The sequence below is a fragment of the Lathamus discolor genome, chromosome 2, assembly GCF_037157495.1.
Source record: "Lathamus discolor isolate bLatDis1 chromosome 2, bLatDis1.hap1, whole genome shotgun sequence".
NCBI lineage: Eukaryota > Metazoa > Chordata > Aves > Psittaciformes > Psittacidae > Lathamus > Lathamus discolor.
The window spans coordinates 144,096,519-144,123,878 of NC_088885.1; the positions used below are offsets into that span (position 1 = coordinate 144,096,519).

Below are 27,360 nucleotides of genomic sequence, written 5' to 3' on the forward strand. Positions count from 1 at the left end.
AGTATACAAGTCCAATACTACAAGTTTGGGTACAGAAAAGACTGATCAAGAGATGTGAAGGCTCCAGCAACTTACTTACTGGATCTTACACAGAATGATTAAAAAAAAGTCTAGAAGCAAAGAAAGACTAGGAGTTCAATTAATCAAGATAATATCTATATTAATAAGCTTTTCAGTAGAGGGAAGAAAAGTCCAGTAAGAATTCGCCACTGGCTTGAAAAAGAAACCAGACAAAAATGAAATCAAAAGCAGTACAATAATAATCAAAACACTGATTATGATTAAACATTAGTTAATATCAGGCGAAATCAGATTCCGTATTTGCTGAAAACTTACATAATGATTTGGCATCTTCGTTTTCTTATCACAAGCCTTAAATGAAGGCAGAATAATTCTACAACATAAACTGAAAAGTTCTGAACTTCAGCCCTGAAGATACTTTACAGATGCAAAACTATTACTCCTGATGCATCCCAATTATCATAATTTCTTCGGTTTAGATGAATAATGCAAAAATCTCTTATTGCCGACTGGAATTATCCTACCCTGTATACTACCCAACATATTCTTGATGGTCTCTAAGAACGTGTGCAGTGGTGTGTTATATCAGAAATACACTGAGACTAATATTTTATTTCTGACAATGAGCAGTAACAGATAACTCACTAGGAGTGTCAGAAACTATGATTATACAGAATGAGATTCATCCCTTCATACATCGTCACAGTTCCCAGGAATTTTATGGTCTGCAGGCTTCTTGAATGGAGCATTTCAAGCAGGCCTTTATGTTCAAACTCCTTCAATAAATTTTCCATTTACGAATTTCTGATCCATTTTTCAATCTTAGTTTTCTATGTATAACATCCCATGCCAATGACTTTCACAACTTAATTATGTATGCTGCAGAGAAGTTCTTTTTTAAATCTTCTGCCTGATAAATCAAGTATCCCTGTTTATTTTAGCGTAAGAAATTAAAGTTCCTTATTTATGTAACATATAATATTAATAATTTTATTAATCTTTCATATAGTTTCTTTCTTATGTCTTTTCAAAATGTAAAAGCTTTAGCCTATTTTATTCTTCTCCCTATAGATTATTTTTCCCGTATCTGTTTCCATCGTTTTCCCCTTTTCTGTACTGTTTCTCATGTTATTGCAGCTATCTTGACATAGGGTTTAAGAATATTAACATGGTTCATAGAATCATAGAATAGAATCATAGAATAGTTAGGGTTGGAAAGGACCTCAAGTTCATCTAGTTCCAACCCCCCTGCCATGGGCAGGGACACCTCACACTAAACCATCCCACACAAGAACTGTCGCTGTATCATGTCAGAGGGAAATTGCATTTAACTTTCAAAAGTTTAAATTTTTAAAGCATACCTAGACTAATTTATCTTCAGTGTTTCAAAATTTTGAAAATGCATTGCATTCCATTTGTAAACACCTAAAACTGTTAACTTAGAAACAGTTTTAAAATTATGGGATAAAAGTATTTATTTTTAATATCTGTGCATATATAAAAGATTTACTTTCATGGCCTACAGTAGGCAGAAGAAATAAATGCAGTAAGTACACATGAATGGATTATTTTCTTTTTAGTGACTGCTATGTCATAACCAGGAAGCTGTGGCATGTGATTATTAAAAATTGCTCTGACACTGGTTTGACATTGAGTCTATCCTTAATATAAAGAAATTGCATAAGCAGGGTCATAGGATGCTTAATGGTTTGCTTTAGGTTCATTTTACAAGTGAATTTGCACTCTAAATCACTTCAAGTGATTTTCACAAGAAAAACAAATGGACAATCACAAAAAGTTTTGAGTAGTCTGTAGGTCTCATATAAGCAATGTTTGATCTTGTCAGGATTTATTCATGAACACAAAGAGTTTCATTCATACATCCAAAATACTGTATTTTTTGGCTGCTGTGTCCAGACACATAAAAGAAGGAATTATGACTGTATGTAGTTTGTCCAATATACAAAGCATAGTAATGATTTTAATACAGAATCTAGGAACAAGAGTGATTTAGGATTATCTCTGCAGCAATTAACTGTTCTGCCACAGGCCATTACTTACTTTTCTCAGTGAAGTAAATGAGATCATGGCAGGGACTCAGTATATGTAACAAGGAAGTATTAATTTTTAATTACTCTGGAACGACAAATGAAACAATTACCTGTTTTGGTCTGGGATCACTTTGGTTCGTGTTTGGTTGTCTAGTTGGGTTTTTTCCCCTGCCTGGTTTTGAGACTTATGTTATCCCTGCTTTATGTGTAATACCTTTTCTCCTACCACACAACTCATGCAGCATAGCATACAGCTGTTCCAGCCTTACTTGCAAGTTCAGTCACTGGTGTTTCAGACAATATAAGAACTATCAGTCTCTCTCACCACTCCAGCAACTGCCATCCTGAGACAATAGCAAATGATCACATCAAAACAAGTGCAGTATTCTGCTGGAGTAAGCACAGTAAGTGTTCCCCGGTAAATGATGAAGCCATCTTCCCACTAAATTTTTTTCAGTAACTGCTGATTCACAGACTCAATTTTTGCATTTGCTTGGTTTTGTTACTGATCATGATTTTTACGTATTCACTAGTAAAATGCCTTACAAAATTATCTACAAAACAGAGTTACAAATAAGCAATACTGGTCCGTCCAGAGAGTGTTAAAACTGTCCATGAAAGCACTAACACATTAGCTAATAAATGTCTGCCCAAAAGGGATAGTGTAAAAACTTGAGGTTTTCTTCTGCCACATAAGGATTCCCGAAAATTACATTTCAACTTGTTTCTAAACATGGATAAGACTTTGGGAAATGATATGATATGATATGATATGACATGATATGGATATAGCATCCAGCCTGGATAAAGCCCTGAGTTACCTTCTCCCACTTCAAGAGCTGAGCCTGTTTTCAGATGTAGGTTGGACTAGACAGCTCCTGAGTTCCCTTCCATGCTGAATTATCCTGATTATAAGATTCTCTCCTGTGTTCCCTTACAACCTACTTACCCAGACACATACTGGGTTTCAGGATTATCTTGTTTTACACCTTCGGTTGATCTGCATTTCCAGGGATATGACAGTTTCTTAAAGTCATATTCTCCCTTTACTAAGGACTGTGTCTATTTATTGTAAATCTTATAAAGTAACTAAATGTCTTAAAAAAAAAAAAAAAGCATAGACTACAAGCTCTTTACTCGCAAGTGGCAGAATGAAGGTTTTCATCATGAAACTCATGTCTATATGTGTCTATTCTGCATGAGAAGTTTGAGACATGTTTCTGCATTTTACTTTTAAGTACAACCTGAGAAATGAATGCAGAAAATACCACTAGAACAGGGTATCATGAAAGGTACTTCTGCTTCTTCAGGAACACACAAGAATAGTACAAAATAACATAGCGAAGCCTTCACCTCTATTGTTAAACACATGATTCCTTTTTTCTCTCTAGATTCAAATCTTCTTCATGTTTCAATAAGCATTTTAAGAGGACCAGATGCAAAGTCAGTTTCAAAGTCCTTTTCAAATGATGGTTACCAAACAGAACCACAGAACAGAACAGCAAAAAAAAAAAAAAAAAAACAAAAAAAAAAAAACAAACGTGCCATTAACCTCCTCAGTCACTGTAACAAATTCCCCTCCTAATACTACCATTGGGCCTGACACTACGTATTACAGAATTCACTGTGCTTCTTGGACTGTTTTGAATGACCTCATGGAAATGCTACCGGTGAAATGCTGAACCACCACATACAAAATCAAACCACAGAGGCAAAAACTAAAGGATAGAAATAGCTGATCTCTATGGAAAGCTTTTGTTTCCAAACAGCCAACCACTTAATTTCTCTTTCTCTTCAGAAAAGGGGATGAAAACTATAATGCAGAATGCATGGATAATCAATGACTCAAACTAGGCAATACTTTTAGCTTTAGCATTCCCCCCATTCCTGGCTTTCTGCTTACCCTGTTCATTGTTAAGCATTCTCTCTCTTATCTTCTATTACCTGTTTTAAAAGGGAAGATGGACTTAGTCACTCCAAAACCTGGCTGCCTTTGCATTTGCATCTATTTTGTTTCTGCAGTTTAATCCAATAAAAAAATTAACTGCATCCACTGTCAGTAAAACCTCTGCTTTCAGCAGATTTTTATGACTGCATTTTGTTTGCCATACTGACTTAGTATTTTTTTCCACCTATTTGGCTACAACTGCAACATTCTTCTGAAGATGTCCTTCCTGTGATAAGCAGTATCATTTCTCCCACCACTCTTTAAATTTGAACTCAGTTGTATCAGAGTACAAACCATATATCATCTGGGGCATTTAACATCCTTATTAGGATGACATCACTCATTAACATTGCTTTCCTGAGTCTTTCCTCTGAGCATTAAACAAGACGTAAAAACTTTTTTTAATAACTAGGGAGAAAACAGCAATAATATCTAAGGCACTCTCACAACAGTCTTCATTAATAAAAAAAAATAAGCAAACGCACTTGTCACTTTCTAATTTGAAGCAATTTTTCACGAAAACAGTTGCTGGGCCTGAGGTCTGCCCTCTCAACTTAATCTCTATTATGGTCACCTGAGCTTCTTGTCTCGTCTTGTCTGTTCGGTTTTTTTTCTCCAGCAAATTATTATTTTCATTGGTACTTGTACTACTTACGTGCGATTGTCTATCTTAGTATGTCAGGCAGAGGTTCTTCTCTGTAGCCTTATATAAACATCATTTGATCAAGTACATTGACTAAAAATAAATCTAACCCATTCAGACACTGGATGGCTGAACAAATCAAATAACTGCTTAGTTATAAAGACATGATTGAGAACCTGATGTTGTGGGTTAATCGTCAACAACAGTATACTTAATGTTTAAATGCCTCCTTAAGGCTAATTTCTATTGTAACTGGAAACTAAAAATTACCATGTAGATGCCAAACTTGAATGAACTGCAGCTTCCCCACACGGGGAGAAAAAAAAAATCAAAATAAAACCCTTTTCCATAATAACTAGCATATTACTATTATCACTTAAAAGTTCTCAAAAGCACTGAATGTTCATAATTCTGTTCTTTCACAGCACTGGTAAAACAGGATTAAGAGTCGGGAAATACTAATTTTCTTCATCATTAAACTACAAATGACAGCAAAGGCATGGAAAACTACACATAAGATGCAACATATATATTTCAGAATAAGTATTGCTGAGGAATATGAGAGACTTTGTATTCCATATACTACCAGAGTCCTTTAGTGCTAAAACAAATTGTCCCAAGGAATGATTCCAGGGCATCAGGCCATGAATGCAGAGTGAAACTAAGGCTTCTTTAGAGTGAATGGGCAACATTCAGGTTGAGTAGTACTTGGACAAAATTTGCCTAATATTTTAAAACTTCATTAACAGAGTTTGTAAGCTTAGATTCAGAAAAAAGCCAGTAAGTGTAATATTACAAGAACACTTGAAGTTAAAATCTAATTATCTTGCTACAATATGTAAAAAAGAATCAGCTGTGAAATTGAAGAATGTTGTGTTTAAAGTTACTAGACAATCACTACACAGATAGTGTTTATTTAGGACCATTTTTAAATGTGCTTCCAGCTTTCATAATGTTTATTTATTTTTATCAGACATGGCTTCACAGAATTCCTACAGGGAAATTATGATTGCTGTAACTTTGTAATGAACAAAGTGTGGTCATTAAATTGTCCTTAGCTGTGCTATACAGAAGAGTAAACAACTTAATAATATAAATAATATAAAAATAATACAATAATATAAATAATATAAATATATATATCATAGTATTAAAAATACAAACGTATAGAAGGAAAAGTTGACAATTATTTTTTTTTCAACAACAGCTAAATTAAGCTGATAATAAGGCATAGAAAATAGGGATTTAGTGTCTTCGCTTAGGACAGTGTGCAAAATATCCATTCCATCTTCACACACTCTCATCAGGAGAATGCTCTAAGCACATCTTTCACAGAAAATTCTGGGAAGGAAGATCTACCACTTTGTCAACGCAATTTAACTGGCGCCTTAACAATTATCTTAACAATTCAGAGTAAAGTACATGCTGGAAACCAGGACACTCGTATCAAAGCAGCCTAGAGAATCGCTGCACTTTTAGGCTCAGTGATTATTAAATATTCCATTAAAAGTGACCAACGGCAAAATAAGAGAAACATTCCAACCACAGTATCCTAGAAGCAAGCATTAGAAAACTCTTCTATATTCAGATACTCTCAGAATATGTAACTCTGACCTACCAGATGCTGCATAAATTATCCTATAATGACATTGCAATTTCTTTCACCAATGAATATCTGAAACCGTAAATCTTCACTTAGGCAAAACCTAGCACTTCACCATTTACCTTCAGGTTTTTTGGTTTGTTGATAAAAGATGGAAAACCAGTTACCTCAAACTAACAATTTTTTCTTGGTTTCACTTCCAAAATGAAAAAAACCCACCTTCATTCAATTCAAATTACCAAATGTCAGAATCAGTCCTTGACAACAGACAACAAAAACCCTGAAGGGCATCTATACAATTTTTTCCCACTGCTTAAGTAAAAATGGCCTATTAAGATTTTCTTGAAGAAAAAATACTTGGAATAACTGAAATATTGACTGAAAGACGACAGAAAGTTAGAATTTCAGAAAGAATTCTAGGTCTTGTCTTATGGATAACCCCAGACTACCTATTTGGTATCTCCCCACACAACAGTCCTGGTCTCTAAACTGGACAGGCGTGGATTTGATGGACAGAACACTCCGGATAATTGGCTGGATGGTCGCACTTAAAGACTTGTGGTCAATGGCTCAATGTCCAAGTAGAGACAAGTAATGAGTAGCGTTCCCCTAGGGCTGGTATTAGGACCAGCAATGTTTAACATCTCTGTCAACGATATAGACAGTGGGATTGAGTGCACCCTCAGCAAGTTTGCTGGAAACACCAAGCTGTGTGGTGCGATCGACACACTGGAGTGAAGGGATGCCATCCAGAGGGAACTGACAGACATGAGAGGTGAGCCTGTGTGAACCTCATGAAGTTCAACAAGGCCAAGTGCAAGGTCATGCACCTGGGTCAGAGCACTCCTAGGCACAAATACAGGCTGGACAGAGTCTGGATTGAGAGTAGCCCTGAACAAAAGGTCATGTGGGTGTTCGTTGACAAAAAACTCAACATGAGCCGGCAGTGTGTACTTACAGCCCAGAAAGCCAACTGTATGCTGGGCATCAAAATGACACCTCACTCACCAGCAGGTTGAGTGAGGTGATTCTCCCCTCTGTTTCACTCTTGTGAGACCCCACGTGGAGTACTGTGTTCAGCTCAGAGGCCCCCAGCACAAGAGGCATGTGGACGTGTTTGAGGGAGTCCGGAGATGGCCACAAAGATGATTCGAGGGCTATAGCATCTCTCCTGTGAAGAAAGGCTGAGGAATTTGGCCTTGTTCAGTATAGAGAATAGAAGGCTCTGGAGAGCGCCTTCCAGTACCTAAAAGGAGCCTACAAGAAAGCTGGAAAGTGACTTCTTACAAAGGCATGTAGTGATACAACACTGATAGAAGGGAGACTTAAATTAGACATTAGGAAAAAATTCTTCACTATGAAGGTGGTGAGGCACTGGGACAGGCTGTCTAGAAAAGTTGTGGCTGCTCCATTCCTGGCAGTGTTAAGGCCAGGCTGGATGGTGCTTTGAGCAACCTCGTCTAGTGGAATGTGTCCATACCCATGGCAGTGGCGGTTAGAATTAGATGATCTTTAAAGTCTCTTCCAAACCCAAACCATTCTATGTATTGTTCAACTTGGAAAAAAAAAAGGGATATTTTGCTACACAGCAGATTAGCACAAAAGTTTGAGTTTACTTGTTTGTTTGTTGTGCATTTTTTTTTAATTCAAGAGCTATAACAGTCACAAAAGTCACATAAAGCGACAAAAGGTCTAAGAAATTATTTTATAATGCTACTTACTATTCAGATATGATTTTACAAATCATGTACTATTTGTTTTCCAGAATGAAAGATCAAGAGCTTCGTTTTAGTTTTAGAAGTATACTGCTATATAGACTTTATAAAGTAAGGTATCTTGAGCTAAACCTATTGTCTAAGGAGATATAAAGTATTACCACTGCAAATCTAATTAACAAATTGCTATTAATTAAGCTTTCCAAAGCTATTTTTCCTAACACATCGGGGATACTTTTGCATAATTGAATACATCAGTCTAATTTAGGGACTATAAAGCTAAGAATATGCTCTCAATCAGCTTCCATACATGAGCAATTATAAAATTCCTATTGTAATTTTTATGTTTTGTAAACAGATTAGAATTTCCCTATATAATCTTATTATATCATTTAAATATAGCCAAAGCTTTTTGCAGAAAAATCCTTAAATCACTGTTCGAAGTTCATGATTGAATACATAAAACTCATTCAAGAATAATCAAATGCACGTTTAACTGTTCAAGCGATTCATATTGCATATATGTCATTAGCGTTACCTCGCTAATAATTATTATAAATTATTGTTTAAAAATTACCTTAGCTGACAGCTGGTTCAAAAGATTTCAGTTTAACAGCTTGAAAAACTCAATGGTAATTAAGTAATATTCTAATACAGGTAATTAACTATGTAGGTGGCAGCATGAATTAACTCAGTATGAAATACTATTTGCTAAAGCTGAGACATAACGTATACCCTGAAGTATAAGGAATATTACTTATAAGCATCACTTGCAGAAACCGAGACTGATGCTTTCAAAACAATGTAATTATCTAATTTTTAACTATTTGCTTATTATAAAAAAAATACTTTGTTTATTTGGGCTATGTTATGTTTGGTGTTTTCTTGTACTGATAATAAGAAAACAAGAATCTACTGACTAATATGGCTAGCCATATCTGTTGTTCAAATTACTATTGTGCCAGACCTTTTAATGCTTTATGGAACAGTTAAGAGCTTAAGATTTTACTGGAGAGCATCACAATTATTTCTGGTTTTGTACACATCCTCTTTTGTGAACCAATAGTGTATTTAATCCAACATAACAAACACAAAGATTTCTCATATTCACACATTTCTTGAGTGGTATGATCTTACCATAAAACTACCTGTCCAGAAAACCACAGAATCTATAATTTATTTTTTCACTTCACTGAATCTGATCTTGAAAGAGATTGTTTACTATTTTATTCCTTCTATTTTGTTTTACACAATGCATCTACACTGAGATCAAGAACTGCAGAAGCCATCCTAGCAAAAATATTGCTACTACTGATAAGTCAACAAGCATACACATACAAACAAACAAACAAACAGAAATACTCTCTAAAGGCAGCATATTTGGAATAATGACAAACCCAAAAAGCACTGTGGCCACTTAGTTCTGGGTGTTGTATATCACAGAAAAGGATGGAAATTTCTAGCTGTAACACCAGCTACACTCTAACACATTATTTAGTGTGACTACATATACAGCACTCTGTACAGAAACTCCTCCAGAGATAATCTGTGATCAACAGATGTGACCAATGCCACAATGTGCAGCACTGTGCCAACAGGACTCCATGCCATTAACTTTCTGACATTATGTAATTCCCTGAAGTCTCCACCTATCCTTACCAGAACAACAGTCCATCCACTCTGCTTCTAAATATACACATTTTTATTACTAGAATGGTTAGACTGTTAGACCTACAGACAAGAAGGTGAATGAGTCTACAGCACCTTTCATCTTGATGTTACATCGTTATGTCTATTTGGAAATTATTTTACAGCTGCAATTAGAAGAATATCAACATTTATGTCATAGTAGCAACCATCACTGTTTTTCTTTGTTGTTGTTTTTTTTTTTCAGCAAGACTATCTACTGATAAAAGGAAAAGTCACGGAAGTTATCCTACATTTCATCATCCTTTTTCTTTTAAAGCATTAAAATTCCAATAGTTGACTTACCATATTGTAGGTGGTTCAGAACCTTCTACTTCCAAATAATCATATTTTTCTTCCATTTGGAAATCTGTAAATATGAGCGAGATAGTATCACCAGGCTCTGCCACAACTGTCCATGTGCAATCCGCGTTATTATGATATTCATTAGGAAAGTTGGGGCTTGAAATGATACCACTGGATCCTCTCATAGTTCCTCCACATGCATCCTCAGCTGTTAAAAAAAAAAACAAACAGAAGTTTATTACCAGATAGGTGGAAAAGTGCTTGAGGTTTTTTAACATGCTACACTTGGAGTGCTGCTGCAACGTTAAAGAGCTAATAAGTAATTGCTTCAGACTTTAATTATTTAAAAATTATTATACTAGTGCCAGCATATATTTTGCGATCTACCATTATTTTGATTATCACTGTTTCTGTCACATTATAACAGTGAGCAAAAAAATTATTTCGTCTTCTGCTTTAACCAAACCTGTTTTCATAAAACAAGTTGAGTTTAATCCCTATCATATCTATGCAGTCTGATGCATGACATGCAGCAGTCAGTCACACTATACTGAGAAAAGAAGCATGAGAATCCTACCCGTATTATTTTAGTTTAGTGAACATCTAGTGATATTTAAGATTTTTCTCCAATCAACTTTTTCCAGTTTTCAAACAACTGATCAGTTGTAAAACCAAATATGTTCATAGGTGATTTACCAAATGCCAGATACAAGACACTTTCACAGTTAAGGTGTTTACCTCAGAGTCATTTTAATGGGTGTAAGTTTTAACAGATCACGTATGTCAACTCTACCACAGGAATAAATTTTTCAAGCTATGCGAATAATCATGAAGTTATTTGATTATATTATCAACTGATATAAATTACATTATCAATTATCACAACCAGTGATTTCTTGGTTATGAACACACCAGTAAATCCCTAAAATGGAAGAAGGCTCAGAAGAGATGGGTAAGAACAATGTACCCATAAAATTCAGGGAATAACACAGTGTATGACTGAGCACAGCTGTTGCAAAGACTGTGACTTTTATCTCAATGCAGAGGACCAGAGGGTGGCCTTTGTTTTAAACAAAACAGCTATCAACAGCTGAGTGGATTAACTGCTGGTGGAAATGTTCTCCCAGAGTTCATTAAGAGTGTGAATGTCTTCCTGAGCCAGACTAGACTGGAGGGAGAGAGCATCTGGCACAGCCCAACACAGAATATAAAAACAAGACAATTAAAAAAAGAACTTCAGAGAGCAATGGGCTTCAGCCAGCTTCAACCCATGCATTCCTTCCAGCAATTGGGGATGCCTAGTGTTGTGATAATGAGTGTATTTTAGATACCTGCAATTGAAATCACATTGGTATTGTGATAACTGTATATTGCATCTGACGTGTAGCTTGCTAAGTATAACATACATATGTGTTATTATGCAATATATTTGGTATCACTCCGCTAAATTAGAAGTCCTGTGTCACAAACTATCTTTAAACATGTAAATTTGATATTAAACATGATGTCTTCCACATGTGGCATATATAGAAGAACTTAGTCGGAGTGTATTTGACTGACACAAACATGTTCTATTTTCTAACATACAATTTTATGCTGAATAAACTAGGTAAATATTGGAGATTTACAAAATCAGAGCTAACAGCAACAGAACTAGTTCTATGAGCAAATAATTCTCAAATGGCTGACATGTATCTTCTATCTAATTAAAAAATTGGTTTTGAGGATCTCATGTCAATTTTTTTTCTGTTATCTAATACAATTGACTGTGAATGCATGGCTATTACTTTTACAAATGGAAATACCTTTCAGATAACTTACATGAAAATAGAATCAGAATCATAGAATCATAGAATAGTTAGGATTGGAAAGGACCTCAAGATCATCTAGTTCCAACCCCCCTCCCATGGGCAGGGACACCTCACACTAAACCATCCCACACAAGGCTTCATCCAACATGGCCTTGAACACCGCCAGGGATGGAGCACTCACAACCTCCCTGGCCAACCGATTCCAGCGCCTCACCACCCTAACAGGAAAGAATTTCCTCCTTATATCCAATTTAAACTTCCCCTGTTTAAGTTTTAACCCATTACCCCTTGTCCTGTCACTACAGTCCCTGACGAAGAGTCCCTCCCCAGCATCCCTATAGGCACCCTTCAGGTACTGGAAGGCTGCTATGAGGTCTCCACGCAGCCTTCTCTTCTCCAGGCTGAACAGCCCCAACTTCCTCAGCCTGTCTTCATATGGGAGGTGCTCCAGTCCCCTGATCATCCTCGTGGCCCTCCTCTGCACTTGTTCCAGCAGTTCCATGTCCTTTTTATGTTGAGGACACCAGAACTGCACACAATACTCCAGGTGAGGTCTCACAAGAGCAGAGTAGAGGGGCAGGATCACCTCCTTCGACCTGCTGGTCACGCTCCTTTTGATGCAGCCCAGGATACGGTTGGCTTTCTGGGCTGCGAGTGCACACTGCCGGCTCATGTTCATTTTCTCATCCCACATTACTTGTTTGTTTTGTCATCTATATATTTGAAAAATAACTGAAAAGCAATTGTTTCTGCTTAATTAGAGTGCCAGTACGAATAAAACTTGCCCTAAAGCCTAAAAATCTAGCCAATATTACTGAAAAAAATTAATGACAAGGGTTAAAAAAAAAAAAAAAATAAACCATCACAGAACAAAAGCTTTAAATAATTCTGCCACAAATAATAGCCCACTTCTCATGGAAAGAAAAATGTTAATGACTGCAAGAAACCTCTTAATTACAGTAATTGTGGAGTTTAAAATACCAGGTTTTGTCTCTTAAAAAAATCTGCTAAATTATTATCTGACCAGATAGAAAAAAATAAAGTAAAAACACATCTTGGATTTAGAATCATAGAATAGTTAGGGTTGGAAAGGACCTCAAGATCATCTAGTTCCAAACCCCTGCCCTGGGAAGGGACAACTCCCACTAAAATATGTCACCCAAGGCTCTGTCCAGCCTGACACTGAACAACACCAGGGATGGAGCATTCACAACCTTTCCGGCCAACCCATTCCACTGCCTCACCATCCTTAAAGAACTTCTTCCTTATATCCAATCTAAACTTCCCCTGTTTAAGTTTTAACCCATTACCCCTTGTCCTATCACTACAGTCCCTGATGAAGAGTTCCTCCCCAGCATCCTTATAGGCCCCCTTCAGGTACTGGAAGGCTGCTATGAGGTCTCCGCGCAGCCTTCTCTTCTCCAGGCTGAACAGCCCCAACTTTCTCAGCCTGACTTCATATGGGAGGTGCTCCAGTCCCTTGACCATCCTTGTGGCCCTCCTCTGCACTTGTTCCAACAGTTCCATGTCCTTTTTATGTTGAGGACACCAGAACTGTACATAATACTCCAAGTGAGGTCTCACAAGAGCAGAGTAGAGGGGCAGGATCACCTCCTTCGACCTGCTGGTCACGCCCCTCTTGATGCAGCCCAGGATATGTTTGGCTTTCTGGGCTGCAGGCGCACACTGCTGCATCATGTTAAGTTTCTCGTCAACCAACACCCCCCAAGTCCTTCTCTGCAGGGCTGCTCTGAATCTCTTCTCTGCCCAACCTGTAGCTGTGCTCTGACCCAGGTGGTGGACCTTGCACTTGGCATGGCTAAACAACATAAGATTGGCATCAGCCCACCTCACAAGCATGTCAAGGTCCCTCTGGATGGCATTCCTTCCCTCCAGCATATCAACCGAACCACATAGCTTGGTGTCATCAGCAAACTTGCCGAGGGCATACTGAACCCCACTGGCCATGTCACCAACAAAGATGCTGAACAAGAATGGTCCCAACACCTGTCCCTGAGGGACACCATTCATTACTGGTCTCCGGCTGGACAGTGAGCCATTGACCACAACTCTTTTGTGTGCGGCCAGCCAGCCTGTTCTTTGTCCACTGAGTGGTCCACCTATCAAATTGATGTCTCTCCAATTTAGAGACAAAGATGTTGTGTGGGACAGTGTCGAGCAATTTGTACAAGTTCTGGTCTTACTAATTAGCTACTACATGCAACAGAAATAAGGAACTTCATCACATCACAGGTTCAGGTTCTTCGCTGTGAAAGGAATAAATATGTATTAAAAAAAGGTAATAATGAAGTTTTTTTCACGTGTTAAAGACAATCAGGGGAATAATTTTTAATTGTTAATAGTAAAATATCCATTAAAGCAATGGGTAACATACTGGCTCAATGATTTTGAAGCATCTGTATCTTGATTTTTACATATATATTATGTTTTATCAAGTACTGATTTATAAAATGTCTTATAGGTAAATTTTCATAACTAAATTACTGAAGCTTATGCAAACTGGAAAGACAAACAGTAGCATGTGAAATAGCTTTTCAGCTCATGTAACAAGTTAAAAGCACAAAACCATGACTATCATGCATGACGAAAGACTTTGGAATAGCTTTCTGACTTAAAAAATAGAAGTGCTTTTGCAAAATACAGTTCTACAGAACTATTTTTTTTTCTTTTCCTAGATGAATTATAGAGAAACTTATCCTACTTCCTAGCAGTATTAAAAAACTGCTCACTGAAAATGTTGCTTTCCGCTACCAGTACTTAAAGGAATAAAAAGTTTAAAAACACAAGCTGTGTCAATGAGTATGTCTGCTATTCTGAGCCACATCTGTTTAGAAATTTTTGCCAAAATGTCATTTTGCTACCATAAGCAAAATGGCCCAGATAAATCATCCTGTATTTTGTTCTGATTCATGTAGCAAATTTGCTACAAAGAAAATTATTACTAACTACATTTAAGTGCTGTAAATATAACCAACAGCACACCAGATACCATCTTAGGCTCTGTAATGAAAGCACTAGCTCAATAAATAACGAAATTGCTGTAATGTGTTCCTATATTCCTCCACCTACAGTATCATTTGCTTGGGATTTATTTGGTTCCAGTCTTGCAGTCAGGTCTCATAGGTAAATGCTTACATATGGGACAAGGCTAACAAACACTAATCACCTTGTCTGGTGACTTAAGTTGTGAAGCCACTGGACAAAATAACTGATCTTCAGCTAAACTGGCAAGCACTAAAGTTGACAGTAGTGTTACCACTGACTTCATAGTGCATAAGAAAAATGAAAATATGCAATCTACTTTTAGCACCTCCATTTCTATCACATTGAAACAGCATAATCGCTTAGATGTCATCTATAAATATTACAAACAGAAGAACAACTAGAAGGAGAACATTTATGAAGACTAACAGTGGCCCATCTTTATCAATGCACAAACCCAATAATGACATGTGAACAAGGCAGAAAGTGGGGAGAGATAATCTTTGCAGCAATTTCCTTACAGAGTCCTGAGCATCTCTCTTTCACTGGCCTTTCCATAACCTTCTGATCTATCTCTCTCAAATCAGGGAGGTAAGAGTCTTCAAAGATGCTTAAGTGCCAAACACTACAATCACGGCAATCAGAATGTAAACGCTAAACAGCAATTAAGCACCTAAATACCTTGAAAGATATTTACAGAGTTGTGTATTCTTTTAATTTCCATTTACCAAATACAGAGGAAATCATTGTAGTGACAGGACAAGGGGTAATGGGTTAAAACTTAAACAGGGGAAGTTTAAATTGGATATAAGGAGGAAATTCTTTCCTGTTAGGGTGGTGAGACACTGGAATCGGTTGCCCAGGGAGGTTGTGAGTGCTCCATCCCTGGCAGTGTTCAAGGCCAGGTTGGATGAAGCCTTGGGTGGGATGGTTTAGTGTGAGGTGTCCCTGCCCATGGCAGGGGGGTTGGAACTAGATGATCTTGAGGTCCTTTCCAACCCTAACTATTCTATGATTCTATGATTCATTCACAGGAATAGTGAGAAGATAATACTTCAGTTAATAATTGATAAAATCTGATATTATATGAAATTACAAATAAATAATTAACATTGGTGACATTTAAAAAAAAATACTTTAAAAATTCCTACTCTATATATTCAAATTAAATTTGTCACGTACTGGGAAAATGTATCTAACTTACAAATTCACAAATGTGATACGAAGGCATAAATGCAAAAAATGTACATAATGCCAAGATGTCATTTTCCTTTGATCTTAACCATACGCTGAAAGCAGAAGATTTTTCAGTGATATACAACTGGGGACTTGACTTGGAAAAGCTTTTCAAGGTATTGTGAATTCAAATTCAAATCTATATTTGAATATGTATAAGGGCTCTTATGAAGAGGAAGCATCACTGATATTATGATACGAGTGATGATAATGAGTGTATGAAAATACAAAGGTTTTCAGGGTTTGTGTTGGTAGGTTGGTTTTTTTTTTTTGCTTTTTGTGGGCATAATTTTTTTTATTTTTATATATAGATAAATGTGGCTTTTTAAATTTTTTTTTAATGACAGCTAAATGCCTGTAAAAAAATAATGTGAAGTGAGTACACATTTAAATAATTTCTGGTGAAAATGAATATTTAGATTTCTTTTTTCTAACCATCTTCCTGGTTTGTTCTTCACTGGTCCCTTTTCATAATACATTTTGGAAATATATTTCTCTAATTAGTCTTGATTAAATTTAATTTTTTACTTATTCCTGTAGTCAGTGTTATTCACAGTAACATTATATAAGTATTGAACTGTAATTTTCAAGACAGATGATCAAAGACAGGCAATGTTATCAGTGATTTATAGACCATGCAAATTCATAGATTTCAATGAGAATTCAATGAGATCGCATGGTAGATGAAGCTTAATCTGGAACACAATGTATCGCATCATCTTATCCATCTAGATATTTATAGTGTACCAAACAGCTAAACTTAAGCGCATAACTCAACTCATGACAGACCTTTGTTATCTACTAATGAAAATAATGCTAATTAAAAAAAAGAGAACAGCAACTTTCCAGGTTTAAACAACGATCTTTAAAATTAAATAAAAGCAAGCTGAGCCACTGTTAAAGAAGCCCATCAAGAAAAGCTGAGAGGAGCTGCAGTAATCTCTTTATATCTTGATTTTAGCTACACAGACACTATGACATTCACGACATGCTCTTCACAGTGTAGTTCAGGTATAACCTCAGACATAATGTTGTCTCATCTTTCAAATTTTAGACTATTATTTCAGACAAATTAGCTTAGCAATCTAAGAGAATCAGCACTTTGTGACACCCTTTTAAGGATTTTAGAGTCACAGAATCACAGAATCCCAAGGGTTGGAAGGGACCTCAAAAGATCATCTAGTCCAACCCCCCCGCAAGAGCAGGGTAACCTACAGTACATCACACAGGAACTTGTCCAGGCGGGCCTTGAATATCTCCAGTGTAGGAGACTCCACAACCCCTCTGGGCAACCTGTTCCAGTGCTCTGTCACTCTTACAGTAAAGAAGTTCTTCCTGATGTTAACGTGGAACTTCCTATGCTCCAGTTTACACCCATTGCCCCTTGTCCTATCACTGGATATCACTGAAAAAAGCCTAGCTCCATCATCCTGACACCTACCCTTTACATATTTGTAAACATTGATGAGGTCACCCCTCAGTCTCCTCTTCTCCAAGCTAAAGAGACCCAGCTCCCTCAGCCTCTCCTCATAAGGGAGATGTTCCACTCCCTTAATCATCTTTGTGGCTCTGCGCTGGACTCCTTCAAGCAATTCCCTGTCCTTCTTGAACAGAGGGGCCCAGAACTGGATGCAATATTCCAGATGCGGCCTCACCAAGGCTGAGTAGAGGGGGAGGAGAACCTCTCTTGACCTACTAACCACACCCTTTCTAATGCACCCTAAGATGCCATTTGCCTTCTTGGCCGCAAGAGCACATTGCTGGCTCATGGTCATCCTCCTATCCACCAGGACCCCCAGGTCCCTTTCCCCTTCACTACTTTCCAGCAGGTCAACCCCCAACCTGTACTGGTACATGGGGTTGTTCTTCCCCAGATGCAAGACTCTACACTTGCCCTTGTTAAATTTCATCAAGTTTCTCCCCGCCCAACTCTCCAGCCTGTCCAGGTCATATTAATTATTGCTCTTAAATATACATATTAATAACTAGCTTTCAGCTGAAGATCATGAAAGATCTTTATACTAGAAAGCCATCAATTCTGTGAGAAACTCCAGTGCTCCTCAGAAGAATTTAAAATAGGTAAACACATAACACTACCTAGGGATTGCATTAGTGGAATGAAAACTGCTTCACCTGTTTCTGCATAGCAAAATGTGCTTGTTTACACGTGTCCACATAAACTCTTAACAATCTACATACAGATCTTTGAGGCTTAACTGCTGCCTTAAATATTGGTTTCTCACTCTTAAGCTATCTGATAGGCAACTGAAGAAAACAGGGACACTGAAAAATGTCATTCTCTATCACCCCATATTTAGCATGCATTAAACAACCATTTACATGCATAAAATAATGTGAAAAGTGAAGCATAATTCAAGTACTTTCAGATGTGTCAAAATGAAAGGTACTGCTTTTTACATCCCTCTGAAGCAGCTCATGGTTATTTGATGCAATAAAATATAATGGAAATGGAAACAAATTATGCACTTCATACTTCTGGTATTATTCCAACACCCCAACCCTTTAGCTGAATTCTCAATTCTGACAGAAAATACAATGTTTTGTTACAAAATTCTACCACTGTTTTCTAAATGCAATTTTTAATCAACTTTCTTCATATTAAAAGTAAATGAATTCTCCAGCCAGGAACTTGGCTTGAGAAAGCAAGCATTACATTTTGTTAAAAAAAGTTACAGCTAAGACAGTGTGCTGCCTAAGTTATGCAGACATTCCTGAATCAGAAGGCAGTTCCTTTCACAGCAACCTTGTCTCTTTTTGTTACTTCTGAAAGTTTATCAGATCTTAGGTCTAAATAAAACATAAATATAAAATCTCATCTGAATAGCAGCCTTACTGATCACTATTTAGGGAGGGTTTTTTCTATTTTCAATAGGTGCTCATTATAAATGCTTTAAAATACGTCTATAACAACTACATGATTTACTGATTTTTTTTTTTTTTTGGATGAGGCTTAGAATTATCTTGACTTAAATATTATCACTACACAAATATCTTATGCTCATTATGTCCCCCTTTATAGGTCTGTATGTTTATACACTCATATCGCTTTTACAGAGCACATTGAGAAGCACTTCATAACACATTCTGAACTTAATGTTCCACAAGTTTGAATTTGCTGGTTTATCCATCAGCAACTTTCACAAATTTCCAGTGTGACACTTGGCCACTGTTTAATTCAGTGATCTTATATGCACTCCAGCTTTGCAACTTTCTGCACATCCCATAATGCTCCACAGGCAATGAGATTTTCCCTCTTTAGCACAAACTACAAAACTCCTTTTGTTCCCTACTCGCCTTACTTGGAGAGAGCCAGTGAACATCTATTGCAGGACTCCAGCGGTACCAGCTGTTCTGCTACAGCTCTGTGGTTTTTTTTTTTTTTCTGTTGGCTGTCAAATCTGTATAAATTTTACATATATACTGAGCTTACAAGTGCAAAGTGAAGGATCTGAGGATGTGAATCGTCAATTTATAATCACCTTTTGTTTATTTGGAATTTAAAATCTGTGAGGTTTACAAACTGCATAGTCAGTCGGTGCATCAGCCAACTGTTCCTTCACTGCAGCTTTCCAGCAAGAGAATGAAATCCATCTTTTTCTCACATATAAAAACTTAGGGGTGGAATTACTGCGTTTATTGCTTACAAACAAATCAAGGTAATTTAAATGAAAATGTTTGGACAGGCTTTCCTTGTGTAAGCACAACAGAAGAAATTAAAAAGATTTCTTGCTGATCAAACTGTTTCCAATTGTTTTGTGAAAACTTAACAGTTCTGCAGTGTTAATATATTAATTCAGATTTCATAGTTCTCAAGCCTGATTATTTGCTGTTTAAGTTGCTGAAGAGCAGAGTGCTTAAGATCCAGGCTAATATTGCTTAAACTACACAGATTTTCATTATACTAGCAATAAATTCTGGGCATTATATACGAGGTATGCATCCACTTCATCCTTACTTCCAGTGTAACAATATGTCTTTAAAGAAGTGTTTGGGCCTATGAGATACTGCTGCAAAGGATGTTTATTATACTTGGAAAAAAAAAAAAAAACCAAAAAAAAACCAACCTTCTTTATTTTAAATCTCATTCGTAAGAATTGTGCTATCCGGAAAAGTAAGTTTAAATATATAGGAAAGAAAATACAGTTTAAAAGATTTCAATACTTTCGACTTATTTGGATAGAACACCCAATCTTTGACTACCTGAAAGGAGGCTATGGAAAAGATGGAGTCAGACTTTTTTCCAGGGTAGACAGCAAAAAGACAAGAGACAATGGTCACAAAATGTAAATTTGGATATTCCACTTAGACATCAGAAATGTAAAAAATTGCCATTTGATAAGTTGATCGTGATATATCAAATGTCCTGGAGAGGCTGTGGAGCTTCCATCCTTGGAGATTTTCAAAAGTGAAATTAAAAAGATCCTAAGAAAATATATTTGCCTTTAAAGTCAGATTTGAGAGGTGTCTTGGATTTGATAATCTCTTTAGGTCCCCAAATAAGTTCTCCTCTTATTTCTATGATAGCTGAGATGTAGGAAAGAACAGTAACAACCAAAAAAACTGAATAAACAAAAAAGAGGAACCTGCATTGTCTGAATTAACTTACTATTTTTTACACCGTCCAGTGGAGAAAGGATTGCAATAAGTATACCTTCAATCATTTTTATCTTTGCTATAAAAATTGTGGAATGAGACCACTTGAATCTTAATGTAAACCCCCATGCAATCAACTCTTACTAATTTTCTACATTACATTCAGAATAGGAACAGGTTGTCCAGTGAGGCTATGGGATCTCTATCCTTACAGATACCCAAAACTCAACATGACATGGTCCTGAGCATCGCACCCCAGGTGCCCTTGCTTTGAGTAGGGGACTTGGACTAGACTATAGCCCTGAAGGGCCTTCTGTCCTCAGCCACTGTCTATTTCTCCAGTTCTGTGACATGGAAATATTATGCTCTCACCTAGTTGAAGAGCTGAGTACATTTCAGACTGTGGTGAGCCATGGCAAACAGGACAGTGTAAACAAGAATTGAGAGTTGGAACTGGTCAGAGATCAACAGCTATCAGGAGAACAATACTAGACACTGGTGGAATGATGTATACTGCGGGTCATTGTGGACTGATGTGATTCACTATAGAGACCCTTGCCTGCAGGAGAGACGTGATGGAAGCATTTGAACACAGCCATACAAAATCATATAAAAGCAAAATGCCTACAGTGGAGCTGTTGTGTGTTGAAGCTAAGCCCCCACATAAAAGCACCAGCACGAAGAGCAGTTGCAACAATTGCCTTTCCTGGGCTTAACTGACTCTTGGGTGGTGATCTTGGTGTATATCAGTGTGAGTAAGATAAAAGCTTTACCCTGACACATCTATCCCTCCATTGCTCTGCTTAAAAGATTGAGCTCTGGCAATTTACATTTTTCAGTATTCCTTTCCCTTCTAATGACAAATTGCACAGACACATGCACACACAAAGTTCTTTATATCTGTACATTTTGTCCCTTGATCATAATCAGAAAAATGTATGTAATGGGCATTTTAAGAGATGTTCCTTTAGAGCCATTAAGGCTACAAAATACATCCTTCTTAATTCACACATCATTTATTCAACAGGTAGTAAAGGCATCTTCAGAGACATTCTGGTTTATGATAGGAATCCAAATCACTAAAAATATGGGCCCAAAATCAACATAGACATTTTCCTGGAAAACTGTAAGAGTAAACCTAAAATCACAGCTTGGTGTCCATTTTGCTACTTCAAACTTAGAAAGTAACTGGATCATGGTTGAAATGCTAATCTTTTCTTTTCATTAGCTTGTTTTCAGGTACTAGTAATTAGCATATTTTGATTGCCAGGACTTAAATATATGCCAAAACATGGAATAATAACCTCATGGAAAAAACAATGATAGCAGAACTAAGCTAATCATAAATAAATAATAACATACATCTTTGCAATGCTGTTTTCAAGTAAAGATGTTGTAATACTTCTATTGATACTAAGCGTCACAGGATTCTCTTCGTGACTGCATGAGTACAGCTGTTGCAGGCATTTCGCAGACTGAAACAGTTGAGTTGAAAAGCATGTATAGGGAAGGATCAATCTCAGAAGTAGAACTCTGAAGTCCCTGATGACAGACCTTGAGCAACAGCTACTTTGAAAAAAACTCTGCCCTCTCCCTGCATTTTTATTGCTCAGCATGGCCGATGGCATGGAATAGCTCTTGGGTTAGCTGGGGTCTTCTCCCAGCTTCTTGTTCACCCCCAGACTAATTGCTGGGGGACGTGGGGACAGTGACAAAAAGAGAAGAATGCCTTTATGCTTTGCAAGCACTGCTCAGGAATAGCTAAAACACTGGTGTGACATCCACACTGATTTGGTCACAGATCTAAAACAGATGCCATAGGGACTGCTACGAGGAACATGAGCTCCTTCCCAGCTGAACACAGTACAACAGGTAAGGAGTTTTGTACTTCCAGCTCACACTGGTTTTAGTTTGAAGTGAAGACATAAAGCACTTCTCCTCTTGAAAAGGATGCAATGGTTCAAAATACAAGACACTATGAACTATTCAGTTTTACAAATCCTTAAGAAGTATCTTTTTTCTTAATAAGTTTAAAACCTTTCTGAGGTATTAAAAAAGCTGAATACTTACTGTTGTTGCCAAAGTGCTTTCCCCATAAAGGTAAATAAAATCAGGATTTACAGTATCCTGGTATCACATGTAATAATTCATTGCTATTTATTTGCAGCATGCCAAAAATGGAGTATCAGAATACAAAGCACTCATGCTCTTTAAGTGTCTTGATGAAAATAAATATCAAAGGGGAATGAATACAGACCTTGAATCTCAGTATCGCCAACCTCAAGCCAGATGGGAAGTCAGTGAAAGAGCTAGAATTTCTTTTATTTTTTCCTTTCTTTCCCCCCCCCCCCACTCCAGTAGCTAAAGCAGAGATCTGTGACATGTATAAATTAAAATGCATAAACCAGGGTATCGTTAATACTCACTTACCTTGAACCCAAATATAAGTGCACTGAAAAAGTGTAACCAATGTAACAGCATAATGTAAGCATTCTGGTTATGTTCAGATGCCATAGAGAGACACAGGACACAGTCATTTTGGAAAAGTATGTAAGCAATGGCATCACCAAAGGGACAAAGATGATTGTAGCTGCACACAGGAGGCATCCAAGAAAAAGAAGATGCAAAATAAGATAAGCACAAGTCACTAAAAATTAATGTTTTGAAGTCACATATCCCTGTGACTTCATTTTGAAGAATAACTAGAAAGAATATGCTTTCACGACTCAATAGTTTTGTTTAAATGATACTAATTAATGATAAGCAAGAACTAACTGCTGGCACAAAATGTGTGGTTAATACGTGTATTTAGTAAAATTCAGTTTTGCCAGTTTTCTAAATACTCCATGATAATAGACTAATTCACTGATGCATACAAGTAGAAATAGTTATATATTCAGTTGCAACACTCCTTATCCAATACTTGCTGTATCATACTGCTTATGAAGATGGTGGGATGGGATGTGTACTTATGGATAGATTTTGCAATTCCACCTGGACAGATGACATCACACAGGATTTACTAAAGCGAGAGTTTTACTCCATAAAGGTATTTAGAGGTACATGGGGAAAACACCATTAGGTCAGCGTACTAAATTTCCTATAATAGATTTTTAAAAGATTAATTCTAAAATTAATTGGGTTTTAATGCCGATGCTGACACAACACAAACTTGTTATGTGTATGGACATCTTCAGTGCAGGACAGCAAAGAAAAACAATAAGAAAAAACAAATTGGCTGATAAAGGTAATACAATTAATTGGCTGCCAGAATATTTGTATTCAGTGACAATTCTTAATACACACAATGTAATAATACAGTAATAAAATGCATAACGTGCTATTTTTAAAATTACATCAGTTTAACAGTTAGAATCAAAGAAAAAAACATACTTTACATTACAGTGCAGACTAGCTGAAAGTTAAATAATTCAATAGCAACATAAATTATTGTCAGATTAATGAAAAATTGTACTTAGCAGACCACAGCACATATGATTACTTGTATAGGAAATTGAAAAAGAAACCTCAGACTGCATTGTTGAAACTCATTGCTGAATTGACTATACAAACAATATGAATTTCAGCTTGGCTTCTTCCCACTCCAGCAGATTTTGAATCTATAGCCTAACTTTAACCAAACTTCCAGTAATGACACATTTTGACAAACATTTCATTCATTTAAGATTTTCACGAAAATAGGCAGCTGGATAAACTGCTCCTCCCATTGCATAAAATACGGGAATGTGAATACAATCATACTATTAGGCACTGAAAATCCACAGAAGGAAAAGCACTAGAGAGCAAAGATTTGTACATTCTACAGGTCAATTTCTATTGCTTTTGTACTACAACCAACCTGCACCACAGAAAACAAGCAATTTTTACGTTGCTTTTTGTTTTGCTTGGTTTTGAAATACTAGAGGTGTGTGTGAATAGAATTAAGTAATTCTAATACTTTGTATTTTAACTGTTGAAAAATCCTCCATTGATTACTTTCTTCTCATATTCTAAACCTAAATTGCTTCTCTAAGTGGTTATATTTCTCTCAGTCTACAATAACCTCAACTAAATGAGGCTGAATACTATTTTGGAACCATGTTCTACTGTCTTCCTACCCCATTCTCTGATACAGGAATTTCATACGCTTCTGCAGATATTATTAAAAATTAAGATTTAAAAGTTATGCCTTTAAAATATTAGAACTTGTGAAAAATCAAAAGTGCAGTTCTCAGACTATGGCATACCACTTCAAAAATATGAGTGAACTAAATTACCTCAAAAATAATATTACAAGACCATGGATACAAATAGAAAGTTACTCTATTACAGTATTAATAGATAGACTTTTTATTTTAGAAAAAAAAATATATCTAATAAATAATACACAGTATTTTTGTATTTATGAATATTTTTTGAAGGAGACAGACAAAAAGTGTGTAATATTCTTGTTAGACATTTCTAGCAAACGTATATTATTTGTTCATTAAAAATGCAGCAGATTCATGAAGTTTATCTTGCTGCATTTTTTTCTTTTCATGAACATAGTATGCTTTAATCAACAAATCTTTACATGCCTCTCTAATGCACTTGGATTGCTTCCCATTCAGTCTATTAGTTTGTGGATAATTTTCATGTTTTTCTGTTTTTCTTCTTGCTACACTGAAAATCTTTAACAGAATTCAGCAAAAGGGAACATAGCTTTTTTTGGCAGAACACACTACAAGGGTTATAGAGAAAGAAAAACAGCAGCTTCTCAATATAATCATATGTTTGACAGGGAGACAAGAGAAAATGTATATGAATACAATTCATACTTAAAGGAGTTTTTTTCAAAACAGATTCGTATACATGCAAGGAAATATACAAGTAGCTGTTGATCTGGAAAAAATAAAGATTGCTTCCAATTTTATATATTTATATCTTCTTGTATACATTCTCCATTCCCTCATCAGTGCCTCAGCTCTGACTTTCTACTTTGGTCCTTTTATCTATACCCTATAATCACTATACTTTATATTCTTTTATGTTCTGTCCCATCATTGATTCATAGAATCATAGAATCAGCTAGGTTGGAAAACACCTTTAAGATCATCAAGTCCAACCTTTACCTTAGGACTGCCAAGACCACCACTAAACCATGTCACTGAGGGCCTTATACACATGGGTTTTAACACTTCCAGGGATGGTGATTCTACCTCTTCCCTTGGGAAGCCTGTTCCAATGACTGAATACCCTCTTGGTGAGGAAATTTTTTAAAATATCCAAACTAAACCCTCCCTGGCACAGACTGAGGTCATTACCTCTTGTCCTGTCGCTTCTCACTTGGGAGAAGAGACCAAACTCCACCTAATTACAACCTCCTTTCAGGTAGAGTTCTAGAGAGGAAGAGAGTTTAGGAGTATTTTCCCTTAACAGTGTCAAGATTGTGCCTTCCATTTCTCAGAAACTTCTTGCCTACTACCATTGTCTTCTCTCATGCTTATCCTTATTCAGAGTCTGTTACTTTGAGATAGATTTTTCCAGCAGTTTCTTTCTCTTTGCATTTGCAGAATTCGCTTAACATATGGGACTGGACATTTTGCCTAACTTTTGATATACATACACAGTAGACATCTAAATTTGAGCTATTCACCTTAGGCTCTTTTCATAATGATTTATGAGAAATAGGCACTTTTAAGGTGCACCAAATCTCATTTGAGAAAATTAAGATTATAGTTAAGTCTGCGAAGAAGGGAGGGTTGAGGGCAAGGTGGTATAAGATTTCAGTTTATTTCTCGTTATGCTACTCTGGTAAATTAAACTAATTTCCCCAAGTCAAGTCTGTTTTGTCCATGACAGTAACTGGTGAGTGATCTCTCCCTGTCCTTATCTTTACCCAATAGCCTTTTATTATATTTTCTCTCCCCTATCCAGCTGAGGAGTGTGAGCTGTGGTGGGCACCTGGTGTCCAGCCAGGGTCAACCTGCCACAACAGGAAAGGCAAAATGGAATGAGTCAAGTAGAGAGCTGCCAAGACGATCTGGAGTCTGGAACATATGATCTTACTGTTGTCTTCAACTACCTAGTCAGAAAGCACAGAGTAAATGGAGCCAGTTTCTTCTGAAAGATGCACCATGAAAGGAAAAGAGAAAATAAACACCAGCTGGAAAGTACGAAATTCTGATTCAATGCCAATAACAAGAAATTTTCTGAGTGAGGTCAGACCCTGGAAAAAAAGTTATTCAAAACTCAACTACACAGGACACTGAGCAATCTTGCTTTAAGCAGAAGGTTGGACTAGAGGCATCCAGAGGCTGCCTTCTGAACTATGTGATCTCATAATTCTATGATTAGACATTAGACAGACCATAAATGTTTTATCCTCCCTTGTGGCCTAAATGTAGTCTAGACAACTAATGTACAAAGGGAAATATAATCCCCATTTTCAAGAAGAGGAAAATGGAAGACCCAGGGAATTACAGACCAGTCAGTCTCACCTCTGTGCCTGGTAAAATCTTGGAGCACATCCACCTGGAAAGCATGCTAAGGCACATGAAAAACAACAAGGTGCTTGGAGACACGCAGCATGGCTTCACTAAGGGTAAATCCTGCCTGACCAATCTGGTGGCCTTCTAAGATGGGGCTACGGAACCAATGGACAAGGGTAAAGCAGTTGATGTCATCTACCTGGACTTGTGCAAAGCGTTTGACACTGTCCCACACAACATCCTTCTCTCTAAA

At 36.7% G+C, this 27,360-nt stretch overlaps 1 protein-coding gene across 3 annotated transcripts in view; it reads right to left on the reverse strand.

Moving 5' to 3' along the window:
- The window catches only part of CSMD3 (CUB and Sushi multiple domains 3), a 614,489-nt gene that overhangs the window by 406,616 nt on the left and 180,513 nt on the right, over nt 1-27,360 (reverse strand). For all 3 annotated transcript variants that reach the window (XM_065668828.1, XM_065668827.1, XM_065668826.1), the window contains exon 5: nt 9,974-10,181. In XM_065668828.1, the coding sequence (XP_065524900.1) occupies nt 9,974-10,181 (208 nt within the window). The remainder of the gene's footprint in view (nt 1-9,973; nt 10,182-27,360) is intronic.